Source organism: Ictalurus furcatus, chromosome 29 (assembly GCF_023375685.1).
Source record: "Ictalurus furcatus strain D&B chromosome 29, Billie_1.0, whole genome shotgun sequence".
Lineage (NCBI taxonomy): Eukaryota > Metazoa > Chordata > Actinopteri > Siluriformes > Ictaluridae > Ictalurus > Ictalurus furcatus.
In genome coordinates this window covers 15,803,828-15,831,685 of record NC_071283.1, presented here as the reverse complement: position 1 = coordinate 15,831,685, position 27,858 = coordinate 15,803,828, and the positions used below count along the sequence as shown (strand labels likewise).

At 37.5% G+C, this 27,858-nt stretch overlaps 3 protein-coding genes across 5 annotated transcripts; all 3 read right to left on the bottom strand.

Annotated features, from left to right (window-relative positions):
* Positions 1-4,979: 4,979 nt before the first annotated feature.
* LOC128604400 (uncharacterized) lies at positions 4,980-6,465 on the bottom strand. Its single transcript, XM_053619514.1, has 2 exons — positions 6,194-6,465; positions 4,980-5,369 (listed from the first exon to the last, which is right to left on the bottom strand). Exons 1-2 carry the CDS (start codon positions 6,459-6,461, stop codon positions 5,002-5,004), a joined length of 636 nt encoding a protein of 211 aa, XP_053475489.1. The 5' UTR covers positions 6,462-6,465; the 3' UTR covers positions 4,980-5,001.
* Positions 6,466-14,393: 7,928 nt separating this feature from the next.
* LOC128604395 (C-type mannose receptor 2-like) lies at positions 14,394-20,136 on the bottom strand. 3 transcript variants are annotated; one of them, XM_053619505.1, is made up of 6 exons: positions 19,595-20,136; positions 18,012-18,085; positions 16,171-16,557; positions 15,698-16,039; positions 14,917-15,008; positions 14,394-14,745 (listed from the first exon to the last, which is right to left on the bottom strand). In XM_053619505.1, the coding sequence occupies exons 2-6, from the start codon at positions 18,043-18,045 to the stop codon at positions 14,641-14,643; spliced, it is 960 nt and encodes a 319-aa protein (XP_053475480.1). In that variant the 5' UTR covers positions 18,046-18,085; positions 19,595-20,136; the 3' UTR covers positions 14,394-14,640. The 3 variants fall into 3 exon arrangements, with proteins under 3 accessions (XP_053475480.1, XP_053475477.1, XP_053475478.1); XM_053619502.1 differs by having other exon boundaries at positions 14,394-15,008; XM_053619503.1 differs by having other exon boundaries at positions 14,394-15,008; positions 18,012-18,058.
* Positions 20,137-23,485: 3,349 nt separating this feature from the next.
* LOC128604056 (C-type lectin 1-like) lies at positions 23,486-26,910 on the bottom strand. Its single transcript, XM_053618828.1, has 4 exons — positions 26,856-26,910; positions 25,066-25,455; positions 24,794-24,933; positions 23,486-23,590 (listed from the first exon to the last, which is right to left on the bottom strand). Exons 1-4 carry the CDS (start codon positions 26,887-26,889, stop codon positions 23,486-23,488), a joined length of 669 nt encoding a protein of 222 aa, XP_053474803.1. The 5' UTR covers positions 26,890-26,910.
* Between the last annotated feature and the right edge of the window lie 948 nt (positions 26,911-27,858).

Here is a 27,858-nt window from a genome sequence, read left to right as displayed (position 1 = left end):
TCACGTTTCTGTTTAACGAGCACTTCTGTATATAGCCACTGTTTGTTTTGCTTCCTTCTCTTACGGATTGTCTATCTTGACCTTTGTCCCTGTACCACGTTTTGTTTCATAGTTTATGTTTAGCCTTAGCCACAGTATTCTGCCTAGTTGTTTTAGTGTCTTTGTTTTGTTGTTTGTTTGTTTGTTTATTAAATGTTTGAATGTCACCTTTGAATCGTGACAGAAGACCTAAAACTCGGAAGCAGCAGATTCATCATGAAATACCTGGGCTTCACTCTGCCACCTATGTTCGTGGAGAACTATGCTACACTAACAGGAGGAGGACATGGAGGAGTCTGGGTACAAGTGGGAGCCTGTTAACTGGGCTGGCACCATCTACCACCCTCCCTCCCCTATTATGGATCTAGTCCAGCCTTTCGGATCAGCTTAGGACGTCGCCCTGGTTGGCTGAAGATGTTGCTCCGTGTCCTGACATACCCAGGTGCTCCCCTCTGTTCGCCAACCCTGCACACAATGCCGCTGTGCTTGCCTGCTCTGCTGAGGAACTCGCCCTGCTTTTCTGCACCGCTGAGGGCATTGACCAGCTTTACCGCTCGGCTGAGGACGTCGCTCTGCCTTCCTGCTCGGCTGAGGACGTTGCTCCTCTTCTTTGCTGCGCGCCATATGTCACTCCCTCTTCCTGCTCCACGGAGGGCATCGTTTCCCCCTCGTGCTCTGCAGAGAGCATCGTTCCTCCCTTTGGCCTTGCGGAGACCCCTGTCCTGCACTGCTGAGGACGTCGCTCTGCCTACTTGTTCCGCTGAGGACGTCGCTCTGCCTACCTGTTCCGCTGAGGACGTCGCTCTGCCTACCTGTTCCGCTGAGGACGTCGCTCTGCCTACCTGTTCCGCTGAGGATGTCGCTCTGCCTACCTGTTCCGCTCAGGATGTCGCTCTGCTTACCTGTTCACCGCCGCTTCTGCATCTGTTCATTGCTGTTGAAGCTGTAGGCTTGGAGTTGGGATTTCAATACTTTGCCCAGCTTTCAAGGGATGTCTTTGAATGCCTAACTCTCACAGGGTCCAGATATTACTAGTTCATTGATTGGCGTGATAACCATCTTTAGGAAGGAATGTGTTGTGATTATGGCGGATATTGAAGTCATGTTTCAGCAAGTAAAAGTGCCAGAAGAAGATTCAGACTTATTGCGGTTTCTTTGGTGGCCTGATGGTGACCTTACTCAAAATATGGTCGAGTATCTTATGGTTGTGCATCTCTTTGGAGCTCCATCATCACAGAGTTGTGCAAATTTCACCCTCAGAAGCTGTGCAGAAGATAACAAAGACTTCAGTAAAGAAATAACTGATAGAAACTTTCATTGCTTTTACGCAGATGTCTCTTGTGTCAGTAAATTTAGATGTTTGTTGTGGGGTTTGGTGGAGTTGTGGTTTAGTTCTGGCCTCTGGAGGGGGAGGTTGTTGGTTCAAACCCAGCTTGGGTGCAGTGTGTGGGATGGCGTCCTTCACAGTAGAAGACCTGCTTTACGCTCCGTACTGACTCTTGTAGGCCAGGAGGGGTAGTGCACGTTGTTGCAATGTGCATGTGTTGACCGCCACCCACTGTGCGTATACGCTAACGTACGTGTTAAAAAAAAAAAAAAACAAACAAAGTATACGGGCTGTAGAGAGCAGTGCAGATTTTGTGTGAAGCAGGGGGGTAAAATCCGGGCATCTATCTTTTATTTTTATAAAATATATATATATATTATATATATTATATATAAAAAAAACAGTGCAATGTGGTGGGTAGACGGTGGGTGGAGTCCGTGGATTTGTGTGCACATCTTGATGCTAGAAATGTTTCTAAATCCACAAATGTACAGAAAGAAACCCACAAATGAATGCCAGACAGAGTTATGTTTGTGACATGTAAACATATTTGGATTTTTTTTTTAATGAGCAAATCTCAATTTATTTATTTGGGGATGTAATTCATTTTCTGTGAAACTCCTAACATATATTTGTGTTCATAATTTATTTATATGAAACAATTCTAACACCACACACACGCACACACATGCACACTACACATCACTGTACAATCTATTCTGTTACAGTGATATCTATTCTGATCCTGTAAAAACAACCAGCCAACAAAACCCATGTTCTTTTACTGTCACCTGTATAAGTATTTCTTTATATAGATTGTTTTTAACCAAACTATAAGGCAATAACTAATGTCCCACAGCTTTTAACAGGATCTACAGCTGACATTTCCTTTAAAATGTTGTATTGAATCTTAATTATTGAATTAACATTAATTGTGAAAGTCATCAACTTTTATGTGAGTGACAACTTATAGACCAGTGCTATTGCTAAGCTAAAGCGTGTTAAATAATTAGTTTGGAAAATTATTTTAGCAAAGTTGCAAGGAAGAAATAAACACAGGCCAGTGAGAAAGTAAATGGAGAACCCACAATGTTTATTAATCTGCCACTTCACAACTTCAAATACTTCATGACCAGTATTCTCATTTATAGAATTCACTGTGTGTGAGTCCTAGGGCTTCACAGTGATGCGGGCAACTCAAACATAAATAATCTTCTTTAAGCCATATCTGTAAACTTATCATTGAGGTCTTACATAAAATGAACAGAAAATAATTTGGGCCATATCCGTGTTACCCTGCAGTCATGAGTCTTTGTCTCTCTGTGGAATATCTGCTTCAGCTTTCACAGCATGGAGTGAGTGAAGGGGAACCAGTGATTATTATTGAGCACAAATATTGAATAATTTGTTTGTACAACAACGTAAAATGTCCTTCCTCAATCAGTTCATGGTTTGTGCTCTGCTCCCACCTTGTGGTTAAAGTCTGTATTGCACATACAGACAGACAGGATTACATAAGTGAATTAATTGAATCACTCCCACAACAAGTCAATTAAAATGTATTTTATTTAATGATGCAAACAGAACATTAACGGTTAGTACAATCTTTTAAATAAAACATTTCTAATAATTGAACTGAATATGATGCTTATTACATTCTCAAACTTTACAGGTCCCCCTCCCAGGCTAAAAAAATTCTACCGACCTCCTAATGATCACAGCACAATAATGTAGTTATGTATAAACCATCTATTCAAACACAGCCATTAGAAAGGCGTAACAGGTTACACTATACTAAAATGTCAAATTGCTTTGAACATTTTTCTATTCTATTCATTAAGATTGCAGTTAGATTGTAGTTGACATTATTTGAGCTTTGGAGTAAATGTTAACTACAGAGTGAGCATTTAGATGTTACGGGCCACGCTTTTTCTCCTTGTAGAAGATGTTTCCATCTGACTGAACCCTCCAGGTCACCGTGGTGTTCTCCGACATGCCGTTTTCTCTCAGCTTCTGCTTGATCTAAAACACAATGAGAGTTGAGTTTAGTACTTGAGCTGATTTTTGTTTGGAAATTTGTCAAGTTACTTTTAATGAGACAGGGTTCGTACAAGGTGCTTGAAGTGCTTGCATTTGGCTTTTTGAAATTTAAGTGCTGGAAAACCTTGAAAATAGCCATTTTTTATCTAGCGGTGCTTAAAAAGTGCTTGAATTATTAGAAGTAAGTGGATACGAAATCGCTAAATAACTTTGAAGTGTTTATTTTCAATAGAACACGAATACAATCCTTTCACTTAAAATATGACTCCCCACTGCAGCCCCTCACCCAGCTATTCACTTACTTGTTTAGACAGAGACAGCTCTGGTCCACTTTTCAGACCCCTTTAGCGATTTAAAAAATTGTTTTTATTTTCCAAAAAGCACCTAGTGACAAATCTAGTGACTTTTTTCGGCAGCCCTTAGCTACTTTCCATAGAAAAGAGTGGGCAGTACTGCTGGACATTCTTTTCACAGTATTTTTTATTTTGGAATTTAAAAAGAAGAAATAAAGAATATGTTTGAATGACATCTCTTGTACAGTCCCTGAAAACAAAAACAAATAGTGCTTGAAAAGTTGTTGAAATTCCTGGAATTTCATTAGGAAGCATCTGTACGAACCCTGATGAGAGCTACCAAACACCCTAATGTCTTGGATTTGTTCATGTTTATACATGAAAATGTTTCCTGGTGATTAACACACCGGAAATTAGCTAGGAAAGTCCCAAATAATTTAAAACATCTTGATTGTGAATCAAGAAATCTTTGGATTGATAAATAAGTGAGGCTCTATCTGGACAGTATTACTTTGAATGGGTGACATTTAAGTCATGTAGAATGTAGTGTAAAGGTACTTATTATTGATATAGTACCATCACATCAAAATATTATTGAGAATTAACTCTCATCACATATTACTGAGGTTCAGACTGCATCCCGGTGGGAGGCAGTAGCATGTGTCTTAGTGAGAGGAGACTTGATAGTAAAACCCTGCAGTCTCTAAACAAATTAAATACAGCAGCGTTGCTGTAATGTTTGTTATTGAGAATGTATTGTACGATTCACCTGCTGTAAAATGGACGACTGCACATCAGGATCAAGCACACTCCCATCAGACTTCACCTGCAGTTTCAGTATCTGCTGTTGCCTCACTGGTGGAGCTGTGAAACACACACACACACACACGTGTATAATTCAGCATTTTATGACAAGTTCATTTTAGCCATATTAAAGTTCAAAAACTAGATAAAATGTACCATAGGCTTGTATATATTTTATATTTCTTTCGCCAACACCCTTGCATGATTGTAAGATACTGTTAATGAACACGCTAGGGTTCTTATAGGTCTTTGCCATGTTTTATGCAGTATAAATTGTAGCTAAGTTTAGGATAGGTGTGGCATGGACTTGATTATAAATCACAAAGTTAAATCTATACTGCATAAAATTAATTAATTAATTATTAATGAATTATCTTCTCTGGTGTTCACTTGTCCACTTTGAACTAGGTGATGTTGAGGGATTAAGTAAACAAACAATAAACATGAAAGATAAATCTGTAATGAAGGTACTGCTTTTTCTGAAAGCATTGCATTTTCTTAATAAATAGCCATGAAAAATGACTCACTGGATTGACAAAAGAAAGCATGTTCATTGCTGCAGGTGTCATCACTGATCAGTCCTACAGCATACGTCCCGCAGTACTTCGTGCCAGAGTGATCCGGCTGGAAAGGAGCCCACGCGATGTTTGAAGCTATGGCTCCATCTGACCATGTCCAGGTGCCCCTAAACAGGCCAAACCAAGAAGAGGTCAGGAATAACACTCGATTCTTTAATTCATCGTTGTCCGTTGTGCTGGCAGCGGTGGCCAAATCAGTGTGAAAAAGTCTGCAGAAAGCCTGAGCTCCAAACCAGTCTAGAAGAGGAAGGATGTAGGGGATGAATCTGGCAAAACCACTTAATCTAGCTGTGAAAAACAAACAAACAAAAAAACACCACATGATTAATGCTTCAAGCAGTACACGATAATATACATAAGTTACTTTTTAAAAGTTATCCTTCCCAGAACACTCAAGACAATTAAGGTTAAATAGTCCTACGTTGAAGTGTCATATCTAACACTTTACAAAGAATTTTAATGGTAATGAAAACTTTCATGTGATTAAAATGGTATCGGTTTCTGGTCAGCCCAGATGCATTCATTTTGAGCCAGGTGTGTATTGGAGACTGGGATCCTGTTGGACCCAAGTCGCGAGAGAAGGCAGCCACATACTGTATGAAGCTAAAGGGACAAAGGAACAGATCGGTTTGAGCAGCTGTAAACATTTTGTCCGTGTAAAACCATTTCAGTTTTATTGAGGCATGAATGAATGAGTATGTATGGTCTCTGAAAAGTGCATGGTGAAAATTTATTATAATATCAGTATTATATCATCATGTTGCCCTAAGGCAGTTAGGCAGTTACTGAGAACTGTCATAAGTGCACTCTTTTATCCATCACGGCTGGCTTGAGCAAGGTCTGGAACATGGGTTAAAATCAATGTCTGTGTTTGATGTAAGAAGCCCATTGTGTGTTATGGGTTGTGCTGGCATGGCAGAGAAACAAATTTTGAAGGGATTAGGAAATATGTTAATAAAAGGGGACAATTACATCTTATTAAAAATATCATGCCTAGTAATGTACTAGGGCAATCTTACTGAACTATAGCTAAAATCCTAAGGTTGATAAATTGATGTAAAACTAATCAGTAAACAGAAACAAAGTGAATTTAAATCAGGATGATGACTCACAATCGTAGCAGATAAAGGATTTCAGGTGTGTGCAGGGATAATCGAACCAGTATCCACGGTAATCAATTGCACCACATGCTTCAATTCCATTCGCTGAAGGCTCACCAAAAGCATACCAGCTCCTCAGAGTTGTATTCTCCAGCGGGAGGTTCTTATAGGACCAACGCCAGACGTCCACGTTTTCATATAGTCCGATCCAGGCAGGGAAAATCATAAACTTTCTCACTGCTTCTGCTGAGATCCTTAACCAATCAAAATAACTTTGCATTGTAGCCAGGTCATCATATGTTTCTCTGCAGTAATTCTGAGCTGCTGACCACGTCATCGGCGTCATGATCAGATGGAACTTGTGAGCGACGGTGGACAGGGTGATTGGCACTATACCTGTTGGCAATAGTGTAATATTTTATACAAACATAGCACTTAAGTGAAGATGAGAGTTTCTTGATTGAGTCAGTCAAAGTAAACCAAAAGTAAACAATCCAAATCAGTTTTTTCAGCCGTGTCTTTTCATACTCTGTTTACTGTGCTCTGTTTGATCTCCCCAGTTTCTTAACTCACTCAAAAATCGATCAGTTTAACACACAATAGGTTAAAGACTTGCGTTGGCTTTTTATGACTAATCCAACAAGGTTTTGTTCTGTGAGTACCGTCAAGCAGCAAATGAAATGTCAAGCAAGATGCCATAGATCAGTGGTTTTCAAAGTGGGGGCCGCCAGGGGGCGCCCGGGGGCCTCAGTAATTTGGTGTGAAAAATAAATTCTCACTCTCAGACAACCACACACACACACACACACACACACACACAATCAATTCCTAATGTAATGTAAAAATGTAAGATGCAATTATTAATAATAAAAAAGGGGGATATATTCAGAAGTCTGTATTTTTAATGTGTTTTAAAGACATCTTGCAAAAGGGGGGCCTCGGTCAAATGTTAATGCCATCTGGAGGGCCTTGCCCTGGAAAAGTTTGGGAACCCCTGCCCTAGATAACGGGCAATTCAGATTTTAAACAGGATCATGCTTATAAGCATAGCGTGTCAAAAAGATATATTACATGTTGAGATGCATATCTTCCCAAAATTCAACCAAACCGTGCTGGCACTGTCACCGTGCTGTAGACGAGCAAACAAGTAGGATGAACGAGGATGTTCTTGGATAGATTAAGATAATAATGAATATCGTGTTCTGTATCGCTAAAAAGGAAGTGGGTTTAGCTAAAATGATTGGACAAATAGCGACTTCCTACTTTACAATATATCTGCAAAACTGTCATTTGAACAATATTATAAACTAATAATGAATGCTGGATGGAACGTGATGAATTAACGTTAGGATCTGTGACAGGTAGCGCAGGTTATGTTATGGTGACATTCTTATGTACATATTAACCGGTAGAGTTAATTTAATCAAGAAGTTTATTAATCTAGACTCAGTGTCATCCATTTCCAGGGAATTTGCTTTCTCAGAACAGAAAACTGGGCTTGGTGGTGTTATTATACGCACAAGTGGTCTCGTGGTCTAACTGGATGGTTAGATCCCTGGATCTTACTCACTGTGAAACGCTCTTGTGGTGGTTTCATCTGTACACAACTAATGAATTTTGGTTTTGAATTTGGTTTTAAGGAATAACATAATCACTATTCTTCAACAGATGAGACCAGTTGGACGTTTGGACGTCGAGGTTGAGTAATAGTGTGTTTGGAATACAGAAGATAGACTGAAAATGGGAATATGTGGTCAGTCAGATTCAATACCTTGTTAGTCCTTTTATAGTGAAAAAATGGGAATGTAAAACGAGAGATAGTGATACCATCTTAAATAAATACATTTATTATATAAAAAAACATTGCAAAAATATTGTGAAATTGTCTTATTTTATTGTGAGATCATTTTGCTTGTTTCACACAATTATTTTTTTAAAAGAAGCTAAATTATTTGCCAATACAATGAAGGCGATTTTAAGCTGAAATGTAAAGTGTCTGGAAATACGCTTAAAATTTGTTAAATAATAATCTCATAATATGAGAACTTTTCCTTTGTTCAAGATATTTACACTTGTTAAGATTTTTTTGCAGTGAGTGGGATAAATAAATAAAATCCACTTACCAGTGAGACACAAAAGAAAAAGAGTTATCTTCATGATGGACAAGTAGCTGTGGGAGTCACAAAAGGTTTGTGTCCATTTAAAAGTACTGATAGGGGCAACATTACAAGATCATCTCATCATGATTAATGTGCAAACAAGAAGAGAAGCAACAATTCATTCATGAAGTCTAAGACCTTAAAAGGAAAAATCCCACAATAATAATCGTTTAAATAATAGAAATATTTTTATGCTAATATCGCCATAATCTCAGTGTATCTTAATCTGCCAGAGACATAACTTTAGGACTGAAATATAATATAAGGAATATTTATAAAGTATAAATAATATAAAGTATCCAATATACAACACAATAATCGTCCAACCGAGTCTCACATTTTTACCGTAAATCATGGCATCTGCATACGACTCATTTTTAATGTAGAGAAATGTTTATACAGGACTCCTGATCACTTCAGTGACTGTGCAGTGTTTTATCATCAATATCTTACAGGATATGCTTTTCACCATGCAAGTAAAAACAAGTGAAACACTTCATACCTGTGAAGGGAAGATTTGAAGGCTGTTGCTTCTTCAGTAGCTCTGTACGTTTCTGATCTTTGCTGCAAGTGATGTTCTGTAAATCGTATCTGGGTAGGAACATCTTCACATTTCAGATTTCTTATGCAAACCTTTCTTGAGCATCAACAACGATAACAGAACGTCAGGAATTTACAATGTGGAAACCTGATTTCCCTAGGGTACGAGTCTGATATTTAAAAAACTACAACATGGAAATACTCACTGATTGCTCTTCCCCTTATTCAACCTCTGATCTCAGCAGAGAAACAGGCCTCAAGTTGAGAGTGGATCTACACAGATGGTACAGACACACTGACTGCACTGTAGTAATAAGGATTATAAACTGATCGTGACTTTGACAATAAGAATAGCATGTTTTATGCTGATGTTTGATTCTTAGTTTTAGATCTGTGTGACCTGATCCTGCTTTTCCAATTACTTAAATCAACATTAGATTTTCGCTTTTGGAGTTCCTTTATCACAACTTCTAGTGTTACAACCTGGAATTGAAGGCGTTTCATGGCATTTCCAAGCTATAGTTGGGAATATATGGGAACAGCTGCTCCCATCAGAGATCTGGATCTCTCCAGCTCCTTCAGACTTACTCTTGGCCTCTTGCTTGTTTCTCTGACTAATCCCCTCTTTTTTCATAGTCAAGGTTAAGCCGTATTCTTCTCATTTTTAATGATGGATTTAATGTTGTGCTGTGGGATGTTTAAAGTATGGGATGATGGCAGCCGGTTCACTGTAACAACATATAAGTTTGTACCCCCCCCCCCCCCCCCCAAAGTTGAAATGTTTGAGTTTAAATGAAATTTCTCTTCCTATAGCTCAGTAAATTATCCTTTCCCCTTGTGAAAGTTTCATTTGCATTGGGTTTCTTGATGACATAAAGGTGCAGAGACAATTCAGAATTTCCACTTAACCCACATGGAGTCCATCATGAAAGACGTGCTGTCCAAACTGTGCAGCTTTTGTATTGCACTAAAGATGTCACAGAAATGATCAAATACAGGGCAAAAATCATATCACTAAATAAGCAAGAAAGTTAGACAAGGTTAAAATCTAACAGTAGGTTATAAATAAGGATATAAATAAATTCATTTATAATAAAATTACATGATTTAGCTAATTCATTATTTTTTTAAAATATTCATTCATCTAAATGATTTCACCATTGGAAAGGAGAATGCTTAGTCATGTCTTGAAGTTCCTTTCCTCTGAACTTTCATTTGCATTGTGTTTATCTGGGACTTGGACGTTCTGAGGTAAAAACAAATTCATGCAAATTGTCACTTGGATGTAAATCACCCCTCCAAGACACGCCTGGCCTCTGAAAAGAACTTTACTTTTGTCCTAAAGCTAAATTATTTATGTTTCAAAACAATTATATAAATTTAATACATTTTACTCGAGCAAAAAGTGAATTTATTCAGTGCATAAATCCTGATAATTATTAAACAATTAAACAATTAAAAATGGTTGTGTGTTAACAGTAAAGAAACAACAGTTTAGTGTGAAAACTGAATATTTTATATTACATTTTTTAATTTGAACTTCAAAATGCAATGCGTTTCACTCAAAAAATGTTAGAATAAAAAAAAGGTGAAATTTCAATGTGTTCAATATTTACTACAAGAGATTCTGAACTATTTCTAGGTCACTATTTAACTTGAAGCAAATTTGTGCTATGGATCACCTGAATCTATATTAATTCTTATCTCTTCTACTGAAGCACCTGTTCAGACGACACTGATGGATTTGTTCTGATGAGGATCATACGTTTTTACACGAACTTGTGGGGTCTTGAGCTCGAGTGCACGCGGTCATTAAAGAAAAACCAGGACGTAGCAACTACTAAAGAATTCTGAAATTCATGCAAATGTTTCTATTTCGGCTAGATCACAAGTCTCTTTATTTAAACAAAAGTGAAGAGAATGGAAATGCTGAGCATTCGTTCATACCTTCATCTTTTTTAGACATAAAAAAGTCTAGAAAGAGTTCAAATGATTTTCTCCATGTATATATGTGTGGATAAACAGTATTGTTATATTTAACATGCATAAAGACAGCTGCAGTATATGATTGTTATATTGTATATATATATATATATATATATATATATATGGATAAATATGAATGAATGCTGCATGTACCTTTCAGGGTAGATTTTGCTGGTAATCATCAACATTAATAGAATATAGTGATACCTGTCCCATATTGAGGATTAGGGTGGATGAAATTGCAGTTAAGAACTTTAATAAAGATTATAATATCCAGAGAGCAAGGCAAAAGATAAAGACCTGCAGTGGTCAGGTGATCAGGCAAACAGGCTAGAGCAGGTAAGGCAGAAATCAACACCCAATGTAAAGCAGACTCAAAACTTATTTATAATAGCACTTTTTTGAAACCAAAGGCTATAAAATGCTGCATAATATATATATATATAAATAAAATGAGGTTCTTTGTAGAAGTAAATGTGAGTGGTCAGTGGACCACAAAAGACCTGCAGTGATCAGGTAAACAGGCTAGAGCAGATAAGGCAGACTCAAAATCAGAATAAACAAAACAATGGAACGGCTTGATAAAATACAGAAATTACGTGAATGAACAGTCTCTTAAATAGTGTTTTGTGATTGTCAGTGTGATTGGGAACAGGTGTGTGTGATTAGTTCTCAGGAGAAGGTACTGTGTCTGTGTTCCACTGGGAGTTTTAGTCGTCGGCCATGTTTGTAGTTCGTGGTGCATTATGGGAAATTGAGTTGCTAGTTTGCCTTGACATGACAATACCATGAATCTGTGAAATTGCTAGCTATTTATAATCCTGTAGAATTTAATATTGGTGCATCCAGAGTGTGAACTTGGACCCCTCTAAAACAGCCCACAAGTAAACTGTATGCAAAAAACCTCTAGAGATGGTCTGTATGGTATGTTTGGGTTCATTTTGTGGTCCACTTGAACCAAGACAGGAAGAATAGATTTTTTTGAATAAATTTTACTAGCAAACATGCTCCTCTGAGGTTGCGTTCAGCTGTAAGACAAGCCCTCACATTTGCTTCTACAAAGAACTTCATATTTAACCTGGAGAAAAAGTCACCAGTCTACAAAGCACAATCCACAAAATGTTTATCATCATGAACTTGTGGGCTACACAAAGCCAGAGCTACGCACATTCAATCCTAATCCTACTTTTGTAGATCTGCATCTGGGACGAGGCCTGTTGGTGATATTTTATTCCATGATATGCACCGTAAAGCTACGCTGGTGAATATACAGCATGAATATGGCTAAGTTAAAGACGTCTATACTTTTTACAATCCAATCATGTAATTCAGCCTGGTGTTCAAATGAAAATGATCATTTGGGTCATATCAGTGTTACCCTGCAGTCTTGAATCTTTCTCTCTCTGTGGAATATCTGCTTCAGTTATTTTAAAGCAGAGACTGGGTGAAGGGGAACCCGTGACAATTACTGAGCATAAACATTAAATTATTTATTTGCACAACAACATAATATTATCTGTGTTCTGCCTCTAGCACAATCCTCCACAACCAGTTCATGATTTGCTTTGTGATTCGCTTCCACCTTGTGGTCAAAGTCTGTATTGCACACAACGCATGAACATGTTGCTGATGTCCTTTCACCACAGACACTATTAGAAGCCCCCTCCCCCCCACCCACCCCCCGTTTTATTTATTTTCTTTTTTTCTTCTTTAAATTTAATGATGAAACCAGGTGCAGAATATTACCTTTAAGCATGAAATATTAACAAGAGTGAGTTTAATAACTGATCTGAGTGTGTTTCCTGCTGTGGTTCTCAAAGTGTGCAGGTCCCCCACTGAGTCTAAATCTATGATCGCAGCACAATAATATAGTAAACTAGTAAGTAAAGTAAAGTAAGTAAAACTTTATTTATATAGCACTTTTTGAAACCAAAGGCTACAAAATGATTCACAGTAATAATAATAACAAAAAAGTAAAATAGAATTAAAAGTAATAGTAAACACATGAGTTGTAAGATGCTGTCGAACACCTCAGTTGAGCAGGAACATTAAATATATAACGGAAGGCTTTACAGAAGCACATTACTTTAATAATTTACCACATAAGCTGAAAAAGCACAATCACCTTTTATTTTCAGCCTAGCCCTAGACAGGGAGAGTAAACCTTGATCAGATGACCTTAATGACCTTTCACTGCTGTGCAAGAGGGCCAATGGGCCTGTGTGAAAATGTATTTGCCCCCATAGTTACTAATTCCCCAAATCTATGGAACTGCGTTCATAATGGGGTTCAGCGAGACTAGACGCAACCAGGCCTGATTACTGCAAACTCTGTTCCATCACATCAACACTTAAATAGAACTTTTTCAACAGCACGAAGTTGGTTAAAAGGTCTTACCCAGTAACACACTATGCCAAAAATGAAAGAAATTCTAGAAATGAGGAAGAAGGTGATGGAAATTCATCAGTCTGAGAAGGGTTACAAAGCTACTTCAAAGGCTCTGGGACTCCAAAGAACCACAGTGAGAGCCGTTATCTCCAAATGGAAAAACTCAGCACAGTAGTGAACCTTCCCAGAAGTGGCCGACCCAGAAAGAGTATCTGATTACACAACTGAGGGTAAATCAAACCTGCAAATTAAATACTACATTAAATCCTAATAGTGCAAAACTGTCCACATTTCCTTATGTCCAGCAGTCAGAGAGCCTGTGCAGCCTTCAGATGTTGGCATGAAGCAGGTGATTGAGCGATTCACACCAACTAACCAACCCAGTTACTATTTAAAATCAGAGAGATCCAAAATACAACAAATTAACATTCTGAACTTTCAGCAGTTGCATGTCACATCCGATGAAAATTAGACTCCACAAACTCAGTGGCTCTTTTTCTATAAGTTATAAAAGCAAGGCAGACTGGAAACAGTCACATGCAAACCTCATCACCTGCTCACCAAACAGATGAACAAGTAGGAGGATCTTTACCTGTCATGGTGGTCATGATGATGGTTCTAATAGGATTTTCAATGCATGTGTGTACATGAAAGTATATTTTTACTAATGAAATAAATCTGGTGTTTGCATCTGTAGCACCTGCAGTTTTGTTTGTGTTACTGATTGTTCTACTGCCGACTTCTGGTCAATGTAAGTATTGCAGTTAATATTAATTGTAGAATTACATTTTATAGAACATCTTTCTGAATTCTGACTACAAAATAGTTACAAGAGGTTTATATTTAAAATTGTTTCTTGATGATATTAATGTATATTATTAATGCCTTTAGGTACAGAAAATAGAAACAAAATACAAGAAATGAGTATATATTTATAACTGTAGATTTGGAAGAAATAAATGACAGTAATAATTTGAAGTGCATTATATATGACTGTTCAAAGTACACACAGTGTATTTACAGGTTCTGTTACATTCACTATATTCTATATAAGAATTCTTCTTTACTACAACACACTGATGCATTAAACCCAGTATTGAACATACCCTCTTTGACTTTCTCCTTATCACTGTGTTCAGTGGCCTCTTGCAGCAAAAGCTGAACATGTTCAATATTAAAAAGTTGCAGTGAAATCTGACTTTAAAATTTAGGTTGCAAAGTCAAAGTGGGCGTGTTCCAATCAGAGCAATTAAATATGTTTATTCCTCTACTTCTAGCTAATCTTGTCCTCTGAGAATGCCTACTGATTAAAGCTTAAATGTTGTAGGTTAAATAAAATTTCAGTCAGTTTGAAATCTGCTTGACTTGAAGGTGAGCATTTAGACGTTACAGATCATCCTTTTTCTTGTGGAAGATGTTTCCATCTGGCTGCACCTTCCAGGTCACTGTGGTGTTCTCCAACATACTTCTTTCCTCCAGTTTCTGTTTGATCTGAGGATCAGAATCAGGATTTAATTACTCAAGCCAAAAAGAAAAGGAATACGTGTCACCGAGAAGACAAGAAATAATAAAAGGAGCAAAATTCTTGAGAATAAAAGAAATTTGAGAGTAAGAAATGCTAATATGGGTTTCTCCAAATTTCACAGACATCATGTGACTCACCTGATCTAAAATGGACGACTGCACAGCAGGATCAAACACACTCCCATCAGACTTCACCTGCAGTCTCATTATCTGACTCCTCGCTGGGTAAACTGTGGAACACGCACACACACACACGCTTTAATTTCTCCATAATGTAAAGTTTTTCCTCTTCAGGACACTGCACCGTCTGAATGAATATTATGATATATGGCTTAACGAGTTAAATCTTAAATGAACATTAATTGCACAGACACTCCTTTATGTGTTAGATTTGATTACGTTATCATTTTGTTTATGGTATATTTATATTTTTATACAGTAAAATTTCACAATCATATTTCTAAATGACTTTTTGCACCAAATGAAAACAAATTGTGTTTAATTTGAACTTCGTCTCCTTTCGTCTTCTTGTGCCGTCATTTGCTCATGAACTGTGAGCTACTTTCTGCTGCATTCAAATATTTTAATGAGCTCTCATCAACCATCCCTTCACTTTATTATCTCAAGGGAAGTTTGCTCGATATAGCGGTAAATTTCTGAGAGACAGTTTACCCAGAAGGCACTGAACACCAACAAATTGTAGATGAAGGTGTTTATAAGCATAAAAAGGAGCATTTATTATTATTATATCATAGCATTTTATTTTCATTTCCTTCTTTTGGCATCTAAACATTTTCAAAAATGTGATTTTTTTTTTCCAAACAAGATACAGAAAATTTGACGTAAAGACAAAACTTAAATAAATAATTCATTTTTGACTTGATATTAGAAGCAATAGCAGAAAGAACAAAAGACTCACTGGTGTGACAGAAGAAATAGTGCAGGTCGATGCATTGTTGATCGAAGAACAGTCTGTCATAAACCCCTGCACAGTTCTCACGGCCCCCATAATTATCAGGTTCTCCAGGAGCCCATGGGATGTCTGAAGCGATGGTCCCGTCTGACCACTTCCATGTGTTTCTGTAAAGCCCAATCCAGGAATCACCCTGAATACTACTCACCTGCCTTAACATGTCGTTGTCTGAGCCATTAAGAGAGCTGGCCAAGTCTGTGTGATGTGTTTGGCAGTAAGTTTGAGCTTGAGACCAGGTCATATAAGGACTACTGATGCCGATGAACCTGGCAGCACCACTGAAATTAGCTGTGAAAAATAAATAAACAAAAGTCACGTCTCTGTCTCACAGACAATATGATACCAAGATACAACCCAAAATGTGAAAAACCAGCCATCAAACCAAGACTAGGCAAATTAACATCAGGATATTGACTCACCATTGTAGCATATGAAGGGCATTAGTCTTGTACATTGGTCATCCCACCATTCACCAATTACAGATATTAGACCACATGCTTCTTTTCCAAAATAATTATCAGGCTGTCCAGGGTGCCAATTGGTATAAGGGACCTTCTTCAGTGAGAGATCGTTTAAGGACCAGCGCCAGCTATTGACATCATTGTACAATCCGACCCAGGCAGGTATTGTCCGACCTTTGCTTACTTTCTCCAATCGTAGCCAATCAGTATCACTTAGGATTGTTGCCAGGTCAGTGTACATCACCCTGCAGTAATTCTGTGCAACAGGCCAGGTCACCCGTGTCATCATCAGGTCATAATTGTGAGGGACGGTTCTCAGGAGGGATACAGTGACTGGGACCAGACCTGCTGGTGATATTATATTTTATGAAACACACAGTAAACTTTAACTGGTGAATATCTGAATATAGATAATCCTAATGGCTAAATTAAAGAATTAGCAATGTATAATGAACAATTCCATCCTGCAGTTCAGTTCAGTGACAATAAGTAAGTCAGTGATTTAGTTGTGCCTTGTTTCCTTTCCTCGCTTGTAAGCTCCTTCCTCTGAGGGTCTGAGGAAAAGATACCAGAATAGGAAACATGTACAGGAGGAATTGAGGAAATACATGATTGCCAAATCAGACCTCGCTTACTGACGTGACTTTAGTTATTGATGACTTGTTGCACATGGCATAAAAAATAAATCTACATGCAGAGAACTGAATAAATGTAAATGAAAACATTATTGTGTGGGAAAACCTTAAAACTAAATACGGGGCAAACAATAACTAAAATCTCACTTGTAGCAAAGTCTCACTACATCAAGATTTCAACTGGTTGAGGCGGCCAAATATGGATCAGATTCCGATCAGAGAATCAGGAGTGGAGAGGAGATTCTTGATAATGAAACATTTATTTACAGTCTTAAATATACATCCGAGGTATGCAGCTGTGATATTGTATGTGGAACGTATTGCATGAACGCATTACACCGAACATAACCAGCAGCATGTAAGAATTAGCAGTCATCTGTGCATCGCTAATAACGGAACGTGCAGGAAACGATAATCTAACATTAGTTCCTAGGACAAGCTTTCTGACTTCACTAATCACAAAAACACAAACACGCACTCAAACTTAATTCGCGACAAACAAAGAGGGAACACAGGGAACTTAAATAAGGAGTCTAATAAGAAATATAACACCGGTGTGAGTGATCATAACAGGAAATAGGGGAAACAACAGAAGAAGAAGTTCGACACAGTGAGTGTCGGTGCCCTCTAGCGGTCCAGGGAGGAACTGCCTCTGGTGGGATTCATCTCATCTACCAACCTCTTCATCAAATCAGTTTATGATTTGTTTATCAATTAAATGTTATATCTTTAATTTCATATGTGTGTGTGTGTGTGTGTGTGTATACTGTGTATATATATATATATATATATATATATATATATATATATATATACACATACACACACACACACACACACACACACATACACACACAATTCTATAATTTCTCATGAAATATAAATAAAATAAAAGAATTATAGTAGTTTATGACAAATTGGTAAGAGTAAACAAACAAAAAAAATTATGGGTAAAATAAATAAATAGCTAAACTTGTGCTGAAGGCAGTAAAATAGAGAAAGTTAGAAACTGAAAAATATAAAGAGACAGCAAATGATAAAGGCAGAGTAATATAAAGCTATTGTTTATTTACAGTTTAGTAAAATCAGATATAAATAGGGTTAGAGGTAAATGCAATATTAATGTGTGTAATATTAATTAGTGGTTTATAAAAATGCTCTCACCAGTGAGAAACAGGAGAAACAGATTCAGCTTCATGATGGACGGACAGCTGAGGAGTCAGAAAAAAAATCACAATCTGAAGGACAAAATAAAAGTATGTAAGTATCAAATACAAAGTGATTTATTTGTGCAACTTTGTAAATGATTCTCTAATCAAGCTTTCCATCATGATCATGATCAGGTGTCAGGTTAGAGCCGATAAGCTTGCGGGACTACAGCATCCATCAGCATTGCTCATGTTCACGTCACTCACCAAGTCACATGATCACAAACACCTGGAGCAGGTTTATGCACAATGCAGCACTAGTATTTAACTCACATCTGTATAGCGCGCTCGGTCTAGTGTCTGTTGTAAGTAAGGTTGTTGTCGTTGGTTTTCTGATCCATGCCATGTTCATGTTTATTCCATGTCTTGTCTTGTTTGTGTTTATGTTACTGTACATAGTCCTAGTCTTTGTTCACATGAGTTTCACTCTAAATAAAATACTCTGCACTTGCTTCCTTCTCCAAACCACCATGACTTAAAGAAATAAGAATTAAGATCCTCGTTGTAGTTCTGGACAGGAAGAGACCGTCTGATGGACACGGAAAAAGACCAACCACAGTCTGTCACGTGATGTAAATGATAATACCAGAATAAATGAACCCTGGAGTTTATTCTCTGATACAGGGAAGATTACTGGCGCTTTGTTAATAAGAAACACAACAATGTTTACATTTACTTACAAATAAAATAAAATAATTCAATAAGTTTATCAGTGCACGCCAAGGGATTTATTTTATGTTCTGAATATAAAAGTCTGATTGTATTTCTCCACATCTCCTAAAATGAGTAGGCTATATTTCTGGATTTAATTACATTAGACTGGAATTATTATTAGTAGTAGTATTATTCATTTGATGCGATATAAACCATTATGCTTCATCACTGTGGTAATGATTTATCATGTCATGACAGATGGAAGACTAGAGAGCTGATATAGATAAAGATATGCTGCAGATAGCTGGGCTGAAAACCGGAGAAGATTGATAAAGGTTCTAATTATATCAAATTATATTTATTTCTCAAGTTTATGCTTTTGTTCTTTTCATTTTTAAACGGATTCACAATCATGACGTACTAAAAATGTTGCCCGTTTAAGTATCTTCAATGTAGTTAACTACTTTTTGTCAGTAACTTGTAGAGGAGAGAACTACTTTTTTAAAAGTTCAGCTTGACTTTAGCTTAACTTCATCAAACTATAAAAGCTACAATTTCCAGGTGATTTCCCCAACACTGATAGAGACACACTGATTTCCAAAGATTGTGGGCTTTATTAGTTTTGTACAGTATTTCTTCAATTAAACCTTTAAACATTTTAACCATATTAGATTTATGTAATATTAATGCAATATATTAATGACTTGCTTAGCTTATTCAACATGCTACAATATTTCTTCATTAATTAATCATTCAATTTGAAGAAATCTGCTACTTTTTACTTGCTGATAATTGGTTTATTAACAAACTTTAAATCAACGTGTTAAATGTTTAAGTTTCAGTCAATTCTAACAATAAGGATAAACATTGAGCATTAAAACATACCTGTAATATGAAACTCTGAAGGCTGGTGTTTCTTCAGTAGCTCCGTTTTAGATCTTCACTGCTTGTACACAACTCTCTACAAATCTGCTTACTTCACCTGTCCTCTTCTTAGTATGGAGAAATTACAACATGGGTGATGCAGACTGATTTCCATTTTACTTTAACTTTACCTTAGACTCCAGACTGCTTATTTAAACAAAACCAAACACTGACCCATCCTCCTCAAATTTCAGCACAGAAAGGAGGTGAATGAGTTCATCAGGTTACCTTTAGTGAGGAACAGCCATGTGTCAATAATCAGATCCAACATTCAGCATACACGATATTATCATGGCTGCTTTATAAAATCATCACTGCCTCTTCTTGTACTACAGAGTATTATAATCATAAAGGAAGATCTACATGATGTATTAAAGGCCAGAAATGGGTCAGGACTAAATTCTTACACACCTTACAATGTAAAAGAAGCACATTATGACTATTTGAATACTATTTGAATCAAACCCCAGGCCCTGGAGGTGTGAGGCGAACGTGCTAACCACTAAGCCACCGTGCGCCCCTATTTGAATACATTTTCTTGGCAAATAAAAAGTAGCTCTGTTCTCCAGTGTTGGATGAACATGTAAAACAAGCCTTCGCATTGGACTCTACAACTATAATAAGAGTCCTGTTTTACCTAGGAAAAGAAGTGTCACCTGACACCAGCCTTCAGTGTCACAGGTCTAAATGTCACAGAAAGAGTATCTTATTACACAGTTGAGGGTAAATCAAACCTGCAAATTAAATACTACATTAAATCCTAATGTCAGTGCAAAACTGTCCACATTTCCTTATGTCCAGCAGTCAGAGAGCCTGTGCTGGGATTTGGAGTCAACACTTCTGTTACTCAGCTAGTGCAGCCTTCAGATGTTGGCATGAAGCAGGTGATTGAGCAATTCACACCAACTAACTCACCAAACAGATGAACAAGTAGGAGGATCTTTACCTGTCATGGTGGTCATGATGATTGTTCTAATAGGATTTTCAGTGCATGTGTCTACATGAAAGTATATTTTTACTAATGAAATAAATCTGGTGTTTGGATCTGTAGCACCTCCAGTTTTGTTTGTGTTACTGATTGTTCTACTGCCGACTTCTGGTCAATGTAAGTATTGCAGTTAATATTAATTGTAGAATTGCACACTATAGGATGCTTATTTCTACAATGTCTACAGAATAGTTACTAAAGTTTTATATTCCTGTCACGTGAAGGAGGCGCGGACAGAAGCAAGTGCAGGTTAGGTAGTTTAACCCAAAAACAACAAGTCCAAAGTTTAATGCAAAAATCCACAACGTAAAACAGGCGGAGGTCAGGCGGCCAGACTCAACAAGACTCGGCAGAGAAACGAGAACAAAGTCAACACCAGGAACACAGACACGATATCACTGCTTGGTACAGACAGAGAATGTCGTGGATAAATCAACCTTTTCAGCCTAAGCCAAAAACTTCAGAGACAGAGGGGTTAGCAGATGTCAAAAAGTAAATAAACTTTATTGAAAACCAATCAAGTGTGAGAGTCTGCAGAAAGTCCAAATTATGCAAACACACACAGCCCTTTATATACCTTTCTCCACAGCGTAGTCATTGTAGGCGTGGTTTTGCCTTTCCTCATTAAAAACAGACCAATCTTCTTCACCACAATTAAATATTCATGTCTATGTGTTATCTTAAATTTGTAGAGCGTGCCAAGTGAGTTGTTTTTTCTCAAAACGATTTCATGAGGTCCGGTTTGTTTGTGTTACTGATTGTTCTACTGTCGACTTCTGGTCAATGTAAGTATTGCAGTTAATATTAATTGTAGAATTACTTTTTATAACACACCTTTCTTAATTCTGACTACAAAATAGTTACAAGGGGTTTATATTTAAAATTGTTTATTGATGATATTAATGTATATTATTAAAGCCTTTAGGTACAGAAATGGAAACAAAACACAAGAAATGAGTATATATTTATAACTGTAGATTTGGAAGAAGAAAATTAAAGTAAAAGTGTCAAGTGCATTATATATGACTGTTCAAAGTACACACAGTGTATTTACAGGTTCTGATACAATCTTCTATATAAGAATTATTCTTTACTATGACACACTGATGCATTAAAGGGGTCATTTGATGCTGTTTAATGTTTTCCTTTTTATTTAGTGTGTAATCTATCTTTGTGTGCATGTATAAGATCTGCAGAGTTACAAAGCTCATCATCATCACAAAGGGATTTATTCTATCTAACAGAGAGCACTGCTCCAGACCCGCCTAAAACGCCTTGATTGAAGTCCAGATATTACTTCCGCAAACATCTGCGTCACTGTTTGAAATATTAGCATAATCCCGCCCAAAGGCAGGCACGAAGAAAGAAGGCGAGACTTCAGTGAATTGTTTGGCGTCATGTCGTGGGGACGCTGTGTGTTTCGATGTTTCGAAACCCCTTTGTTTGGCCTTATGAAAACAGACAAAATTAGGAATCGGTGGTTAAAATTTATTTAGAACGCTGTTCCTGAGCAGTACAACCCAAACGTTTGCTTGTGCGCAGCGCATTTTACGGCGGACGGCCTCCTGAACCTGGGAGAGTACAACGCAGGCTGTACACGAAGGCTACTCCTGAAAAATAGGGCGATTCTCACTTTGCTCGCACAATCTTGCACTTCTGAATCAGAACCTGGAAGTGTGTGATTATTTTCTGAAGAATCTGCTATTGACTGTTCGAATGTGGAGATTTGTGTTGTGGCCCAGGGCTCAGCTGTAGACCTCTGCTAATGTGCTAGCTAAAGTTTTGATATTCAGCTGTGGGAATTTTACTTATAAAATTCACCTCCAGGGCGCAGCGCTGCATGTGCGACTCGTGACACAGGCTCTGTGTGTGTGTGTGTGTGTGTGGTGTTGTCGCATTTAAGTGCTTAATTAAAGAGTTTTAGGTTACATTTTGTAGTAAGAGTATTTAGCTTTTCTTATTTAGAAACTCGATGGCTAACTTTTGGACAACTCTGTGACTTCTGTTGGTTATTTCACACCCAATCGTGGCTGTCTGCAAACCGCTGACTGGAACATGTATTCCAACCACCGAAAAACCTGGTTTATTCACAGAGGCTACTGCTGGACTTGTGCCCACTTGCTTTACCACCAAGCACAGACTCGACACTCTTAAAAAATGTCCCAAAGAGCCTATCGGTCGACCTAAGCCTCAAACAGACTAAAGGGAAAGGGAGGAAAAGCGGCTCAAGAGGAGAAGTACTCAAAAGGCTACAGAGAAGAGGTAGCAGATTGCCGTTACCTGATATAAACTTATCAAACGCTAGAGCCTTGGAGAAACCGGAACCCACTCAGAGTGTTTCAGGCAGGCCGGGAATAGAAGTACTGCAATAATGTATAGTATGTGAAAAATAATGTGTTTTTTAAGCATAAAAGCATGTTAACCTATTCTATTACACCCAACAAACAAAATAATTCACTTTTAACAAGGTTTAATCATCATATAACCCCTTTACACCCAGTATTGAACATACCCTCTTTGACTTTCTCCTTATCACTGTGTTCAGTGGCCTCTTGCAGCAAAAGCTGAACAGTTACATTTATTCATTTAGCAGACGCTTTTATCCAAAGCGACTTACAAATGAGGAAAATATTTCCTCATTAATATTAAAATAACATCTTAAATATTAAATATTTGCCAAAACATTGAAAACTGACTGTCAAAGTGGGCGTGTTCCAATCAGAGCAATTAAATATGTTTATTCCTCTACTTCTGGCTAATCTTGTCCTCTGACACTGCCTACTGATTAAAGCTTAAATGTTGTAGGTTAAATAAAATTTCAGTCAGTTTGAAATCTGCTTGACTTGAAGGTGAGCATTTAGACGTTACAGATCATCCTTTTTCTTGTGGAAGATGTTTCCATCTGGCTGCACCTTCCAGGTCACTGTGGTGTTCTCCAACATGCCTTTTTCCTCCAGTTTCTGTTTGATCTGAGGATCAGAATCAGGATTTAATTACTCAAGCCAAAAAGAAAAGGAATACGTGTCACCGAGAAGACAAGAAATAATAAAAGGAGCAAAATTCTTGAGAATAAAAGAAATGTGAGTGTAACAAATGCTAATATGGGTTTCTCCAAATTTCACAGACATCATGTGACTCACCTGATCTAAAATGGATGACTGCAAAGCAGGATCAAACACACTCCCATCAGACTTCACCTGCAGTCTCATTATCTGACTCCTCGCTGGGTAAACTGTGGAACACACACACACACACACACACACACACACACACACTTTAATTTCTCCATGATGTAAAGTTTTTCCTCTTCAGGACACTGCACCGTCTGAATGAATATTATGATATATGGCTTAACGAGTTAAATGTTAAATGAACATTAATTGCACAGACACTCCTTTATGTGTTAGATTTGATTGCGTTATCATTTTGTTTATGGTATATTTATATTTTTATACAGTAAAATTTCACAATCATATTTCTAAATGACTTTTTTCACCAAATGAAAACAAATTGTGTTTAATTTGAACTTCGTCTCCTTTCGTCTTCTTGTGCCGTCATTTGCTCATGAACTGTGAGCTACTTTCTGCTGCATTCAAATATTTTAATGAGCTCTCATCAACCATCCCTTCACTTTATTATCTCAAGGGAAGTTTGCTCGATATAGCGGTAAATTTCTGAGAGACAGTTTACCCAGAAGGCACTGAACACCAACAAATTGTAGATGAAGGTGTTTATAAGCATAAAAAGGAGCATTTATTATTATTATTATTATTATTATTATATCATGGCATTTTATTTTCACTTCCTTCTTTTGGCATCTAAACATTTTCAAAAATGTGATTTTTTTTCAAACAAGATACAGAAAATGACAATAACAAAACTTAAATAAATATTTAATTCATTTTTGGGTTTTTTGAAGTCACCATTGATTTGATATTAGAAGCAATAGCAGAAAGAACAAAAGACTCACTGGTGTGACAGAAGAAATAGTGCAAGTTGGTGCATTGTACATCGTAGAACAGTCCGTTATACAGCACTCCACAGTTCTCACGGCCCCAATAATTATCAGGTTGTCCAGGAGCCCATGGGATGTTTGAAGCGTTGGTCCCGTCTGACCACTTCCAAGCGTTTCTGTAAAGCCCAATCCAGGAATCACCCTGTTTATCCCTCACCTGCCATAATATGTTGCTGTCTGAGCTGTTAAGAGAGCTGGCCAAGTCTGTGTGATGTGTTCGGCAGTAAGTTTGAGCTTCAGGCCAGGTCAACAGAGGACTAGTGATGCCGATGAACCTGGCAGCACCACTGAAATTAGCTGTGAAAAAATGAATAAACAAAAGTCACGTGTCTGTCTCACAGACAATATGATACCAAGATACAACCCAAAATGTGAAAAACCAGCCATCAAACCAAGACTAGGCAAATTAACATCAGGATATTGACTCACCATTGTAGCATATGAAGGGTCTTAGTTGTGTACATGGTGCATCCCCCCATGCACCATATGGAACTGCTAAACCACATGTTTCTTTTCCACCAGAATTATCAGGCTGTCCAGTGTACCAATAGGTATAACTGACATTCAGTGGGACATCGTTTAAGGACCAGTGCCAGCTATTCAGATCACTGTACAATCCGACCCAGGCATTTGTTGTCAGACGTTTGCTTGCTGCTTCTTTCTCAAATCGTAGCCAATCAGTATCACTTAGGATTGTTGCCAGGTCAGTGTACATCACCCTGCAGTAATTCTGTGCAACAGGCCAGGTTACTGTTGTCATCATTAGGTTATAATTGTGAGGGACGGTTCTCAGGACGGATACAGTGACTGGGACCAGACCTGCTGGTGATATTATATTTTATGAAACACACAGTAAACTTTAACTGGTGAATATCTGAATATAGATAATCCTAATGGCTAAATTAAAGAATTAGCAATGTATAATTAACAATTCAATCCTGCAGTTCAGTTCCGTACACATGGCATATAAAATAAATCTGCATGCAGAGAACTGAATAAATGTAAATGAAAACATTATTGTGTGTCCGGCTAATTCTTAATTACTTTAATACAAATGTTTTAATTTATACAACATTATACTACACACTGGACTCTGGAATGGAAAAGTCTGGATTTTTGTGAATCTCTATTTATTTTTATCAGACTAACTTGCAAATAAATGATTTTAAATACTGTAGAACATCTGAGGTCAGAGTTCATATAAAGCTGCCATAAGTGCATTGTGAGTCGAGTAGTGGCTGTCAGAGCAGAGTATAATTAGGATATTTGTAGAGATGGATGCAAAGAGCAGAACATGTTTATTAGGGACAAAAAAACAAACAAAACAAAAAAAGAGAAAACTTAAAGTGTAAAACAAGGAGCTAAGTTAAAACTTGCAAGAACAAAAACCAAAATCTCACTAATCACAAAAACACGAACTCAAACTTGATGCACCGACAAACAAAGAGGGAACACAGGGAACTTCAATAAGGAGTCTAATAAGAAATATAACACCGGTGTGACTGATCATAACAGGAAATGGGGGAAACAGAAGAAGTGCGACACAGTGAGTGTCGATGCCCTCTAGTGGTCCAGGGAGGAACTGCCTCTGGTGGGCTTCATCTCATCTACCAACCTCTTCATCAAATCAGTTTTATTATTTATTATACAAAGTTTATAAATTAAATGTTATATCTTTAATTTCCAAACTGACAGGGTGCCAGTCCATCGCACAGTCACATACACACCAATGAGCCTACCATGCATGTCTTTGGACTGGGGGAGGAAACCGGAGTGGGAGAACATGCACTCTCCACACACACAGGGCCATAGTGGGAATCCAACCTCTGACCCTGGAGGTGTGAGGCAAACGTGCTAACCACTAAGCCACCGTGCGCCCTAAAATGCTCTAATTTGTCATGAAATTAGCGTGAACATGCTGTCTAAAGCAAATATAAATAAAATAAAAGAATTATAGTAGTTTGTGACAGATTGGTAAGAATTAAAAAGAAAATAAAAATTATGAGTAAAATAAATAAATAGCTAAACTTGTGCTGAAGTCAGTAAAATAGAGAAAGTTAGAAATTGAAAAATATAAAGAGACAGCAAATGATAAAGGCAGAGTAATATAAAGCTATTGTTTATTTACAGTTTAGTAAAATCAGATATAAATAGGGTTAGAGGTAAATGCAATATTAATGTGTGTAATATTAATTAGTGGTTTATAAAAATGCTCTCACCAGTGAGAAACAGGAGAAACAGATTCAGCTTCATGATGGACGGACAGCTGAGGAGTCAGAAAAAAAAATCACAATCTGAAGGACAAAATAAAAGTATGTAAGTATCAAATACAAAGTGATTTATTTGTGCAACTTTGTAAATGATTCTCTAATCAAGCTTTCCATCATGATCATGATCAGGTGTCAGGTTAGAGCCGATAAGCTTGCGGGACTACAGCATCCATCAGCACTGCTCATGTTCACGTCACTCACCAAGTCACATGATCACAAACACCTGGAGCAGGTTTATGCACAATGCAGCACTAGTATTTAACTTGGAGCGGGGTGTGGGGGTGTGGATGTATTTACCCAGAATGCTGTAGTGTTATGTATAGGTCTATGGCACGTCTGATCATGCATTAATTTATCGCCTGCGCTACACTATACATCAGACAGTGGGAACGGACAGCGTTCAGACACGACATTCTTCTCTTCTTTATAGTTCTTCTCAGGCAGTTTCTATCGCGATATTGTTATTAAAATTGTCCAGAGCGTATTAGTGTAACACGAGACTGGATATTAATGCGCGAGCGCGAATCTCTTCCCAGGCGGAGTTCCTTCACTTTCGCACAAAACTCGGGGCGCTTTCGACATTCTCTCTGCTCTCGCACAGATACTGCGAGTGCACGCGCACACTCGGTCCTGTTGACTCAATCTCTACTTTCTCTAGAATGATCCAATCTCCTGTATTTAATGTTGTTAGAAGTTATCGACCAAACACAAGAAGACATCCCAGATGAAATTGTCGTTTAAGATTTGAGACAAAGCTTAAGTTTTCTTCTGATATAGTGGAGTAGAAATCTAAATACTCTGGAAAAGGTATATGAAGGCCACTCTGTTTAATCGGATTACACTTTCATAATCATCAAGCGCACTCCACTCACACATCGTCCAGAACAATATGTGGCTGTTAACGCGCAGTCACAGTTAATGGAGGTCTGATGTAGCCGAAACGTTAATGCAT

Coding starts and splice junctions, on each gene's coding strand:
- LOC128604400 (XM_053619514.1), bottom strand. CDS start 6,461: ATGCAAAGTTATTTTGATTGGTTAAGGATCTCAGCAGAAGCAGTGAGA. Junction 5,370..6,193: donor ATCCTTTATCTGCTACGATT/GTGAGTCATCAT, acceptor TGTTTTTCACAG/CTAGATTAAGTGGTTTTGCC.
- LOC128604395 (XM_053619502.1), bottom strand. CDS start 18,045: ATGAAGCTGAATCTGTTTCTCCTGTTTCTCACTG. Junction 16,040..16,170: donor GCCCTTCATATGCTACAATG/GTGAGTCAATAT, acceptor TATTTTTCACAG/CTAATTTCAGTGGTGCTGCC. Junction 15,009..15,697: donor CTATTTCTTCTGTCACACCA/GTGAGTCTTTTG, acceptor CGTGTTCCACAG/TTTACCCAGCGAGGAGTCAG.
- LOC128604056 (XM_053618828.1), bottom strand. CDS start 26,889: ATGAAGCTGAATCTGTTTCTCCTGTTTCTCACTG. Junction 24,934..25,065: donor ACCCTTCATATGCTACAATG/GTGAGTCAATAT, acceptor ATTTTTTCACAG/CTAATTTCAGTGGTGCTGCC. Junction 23,591..24,793: donor ACAGCAACATATTATGGCAG/GTGAGGGATAAA, acceptor TCTGATCCTCAG/ATCAAACAGAAACTGGAGGA.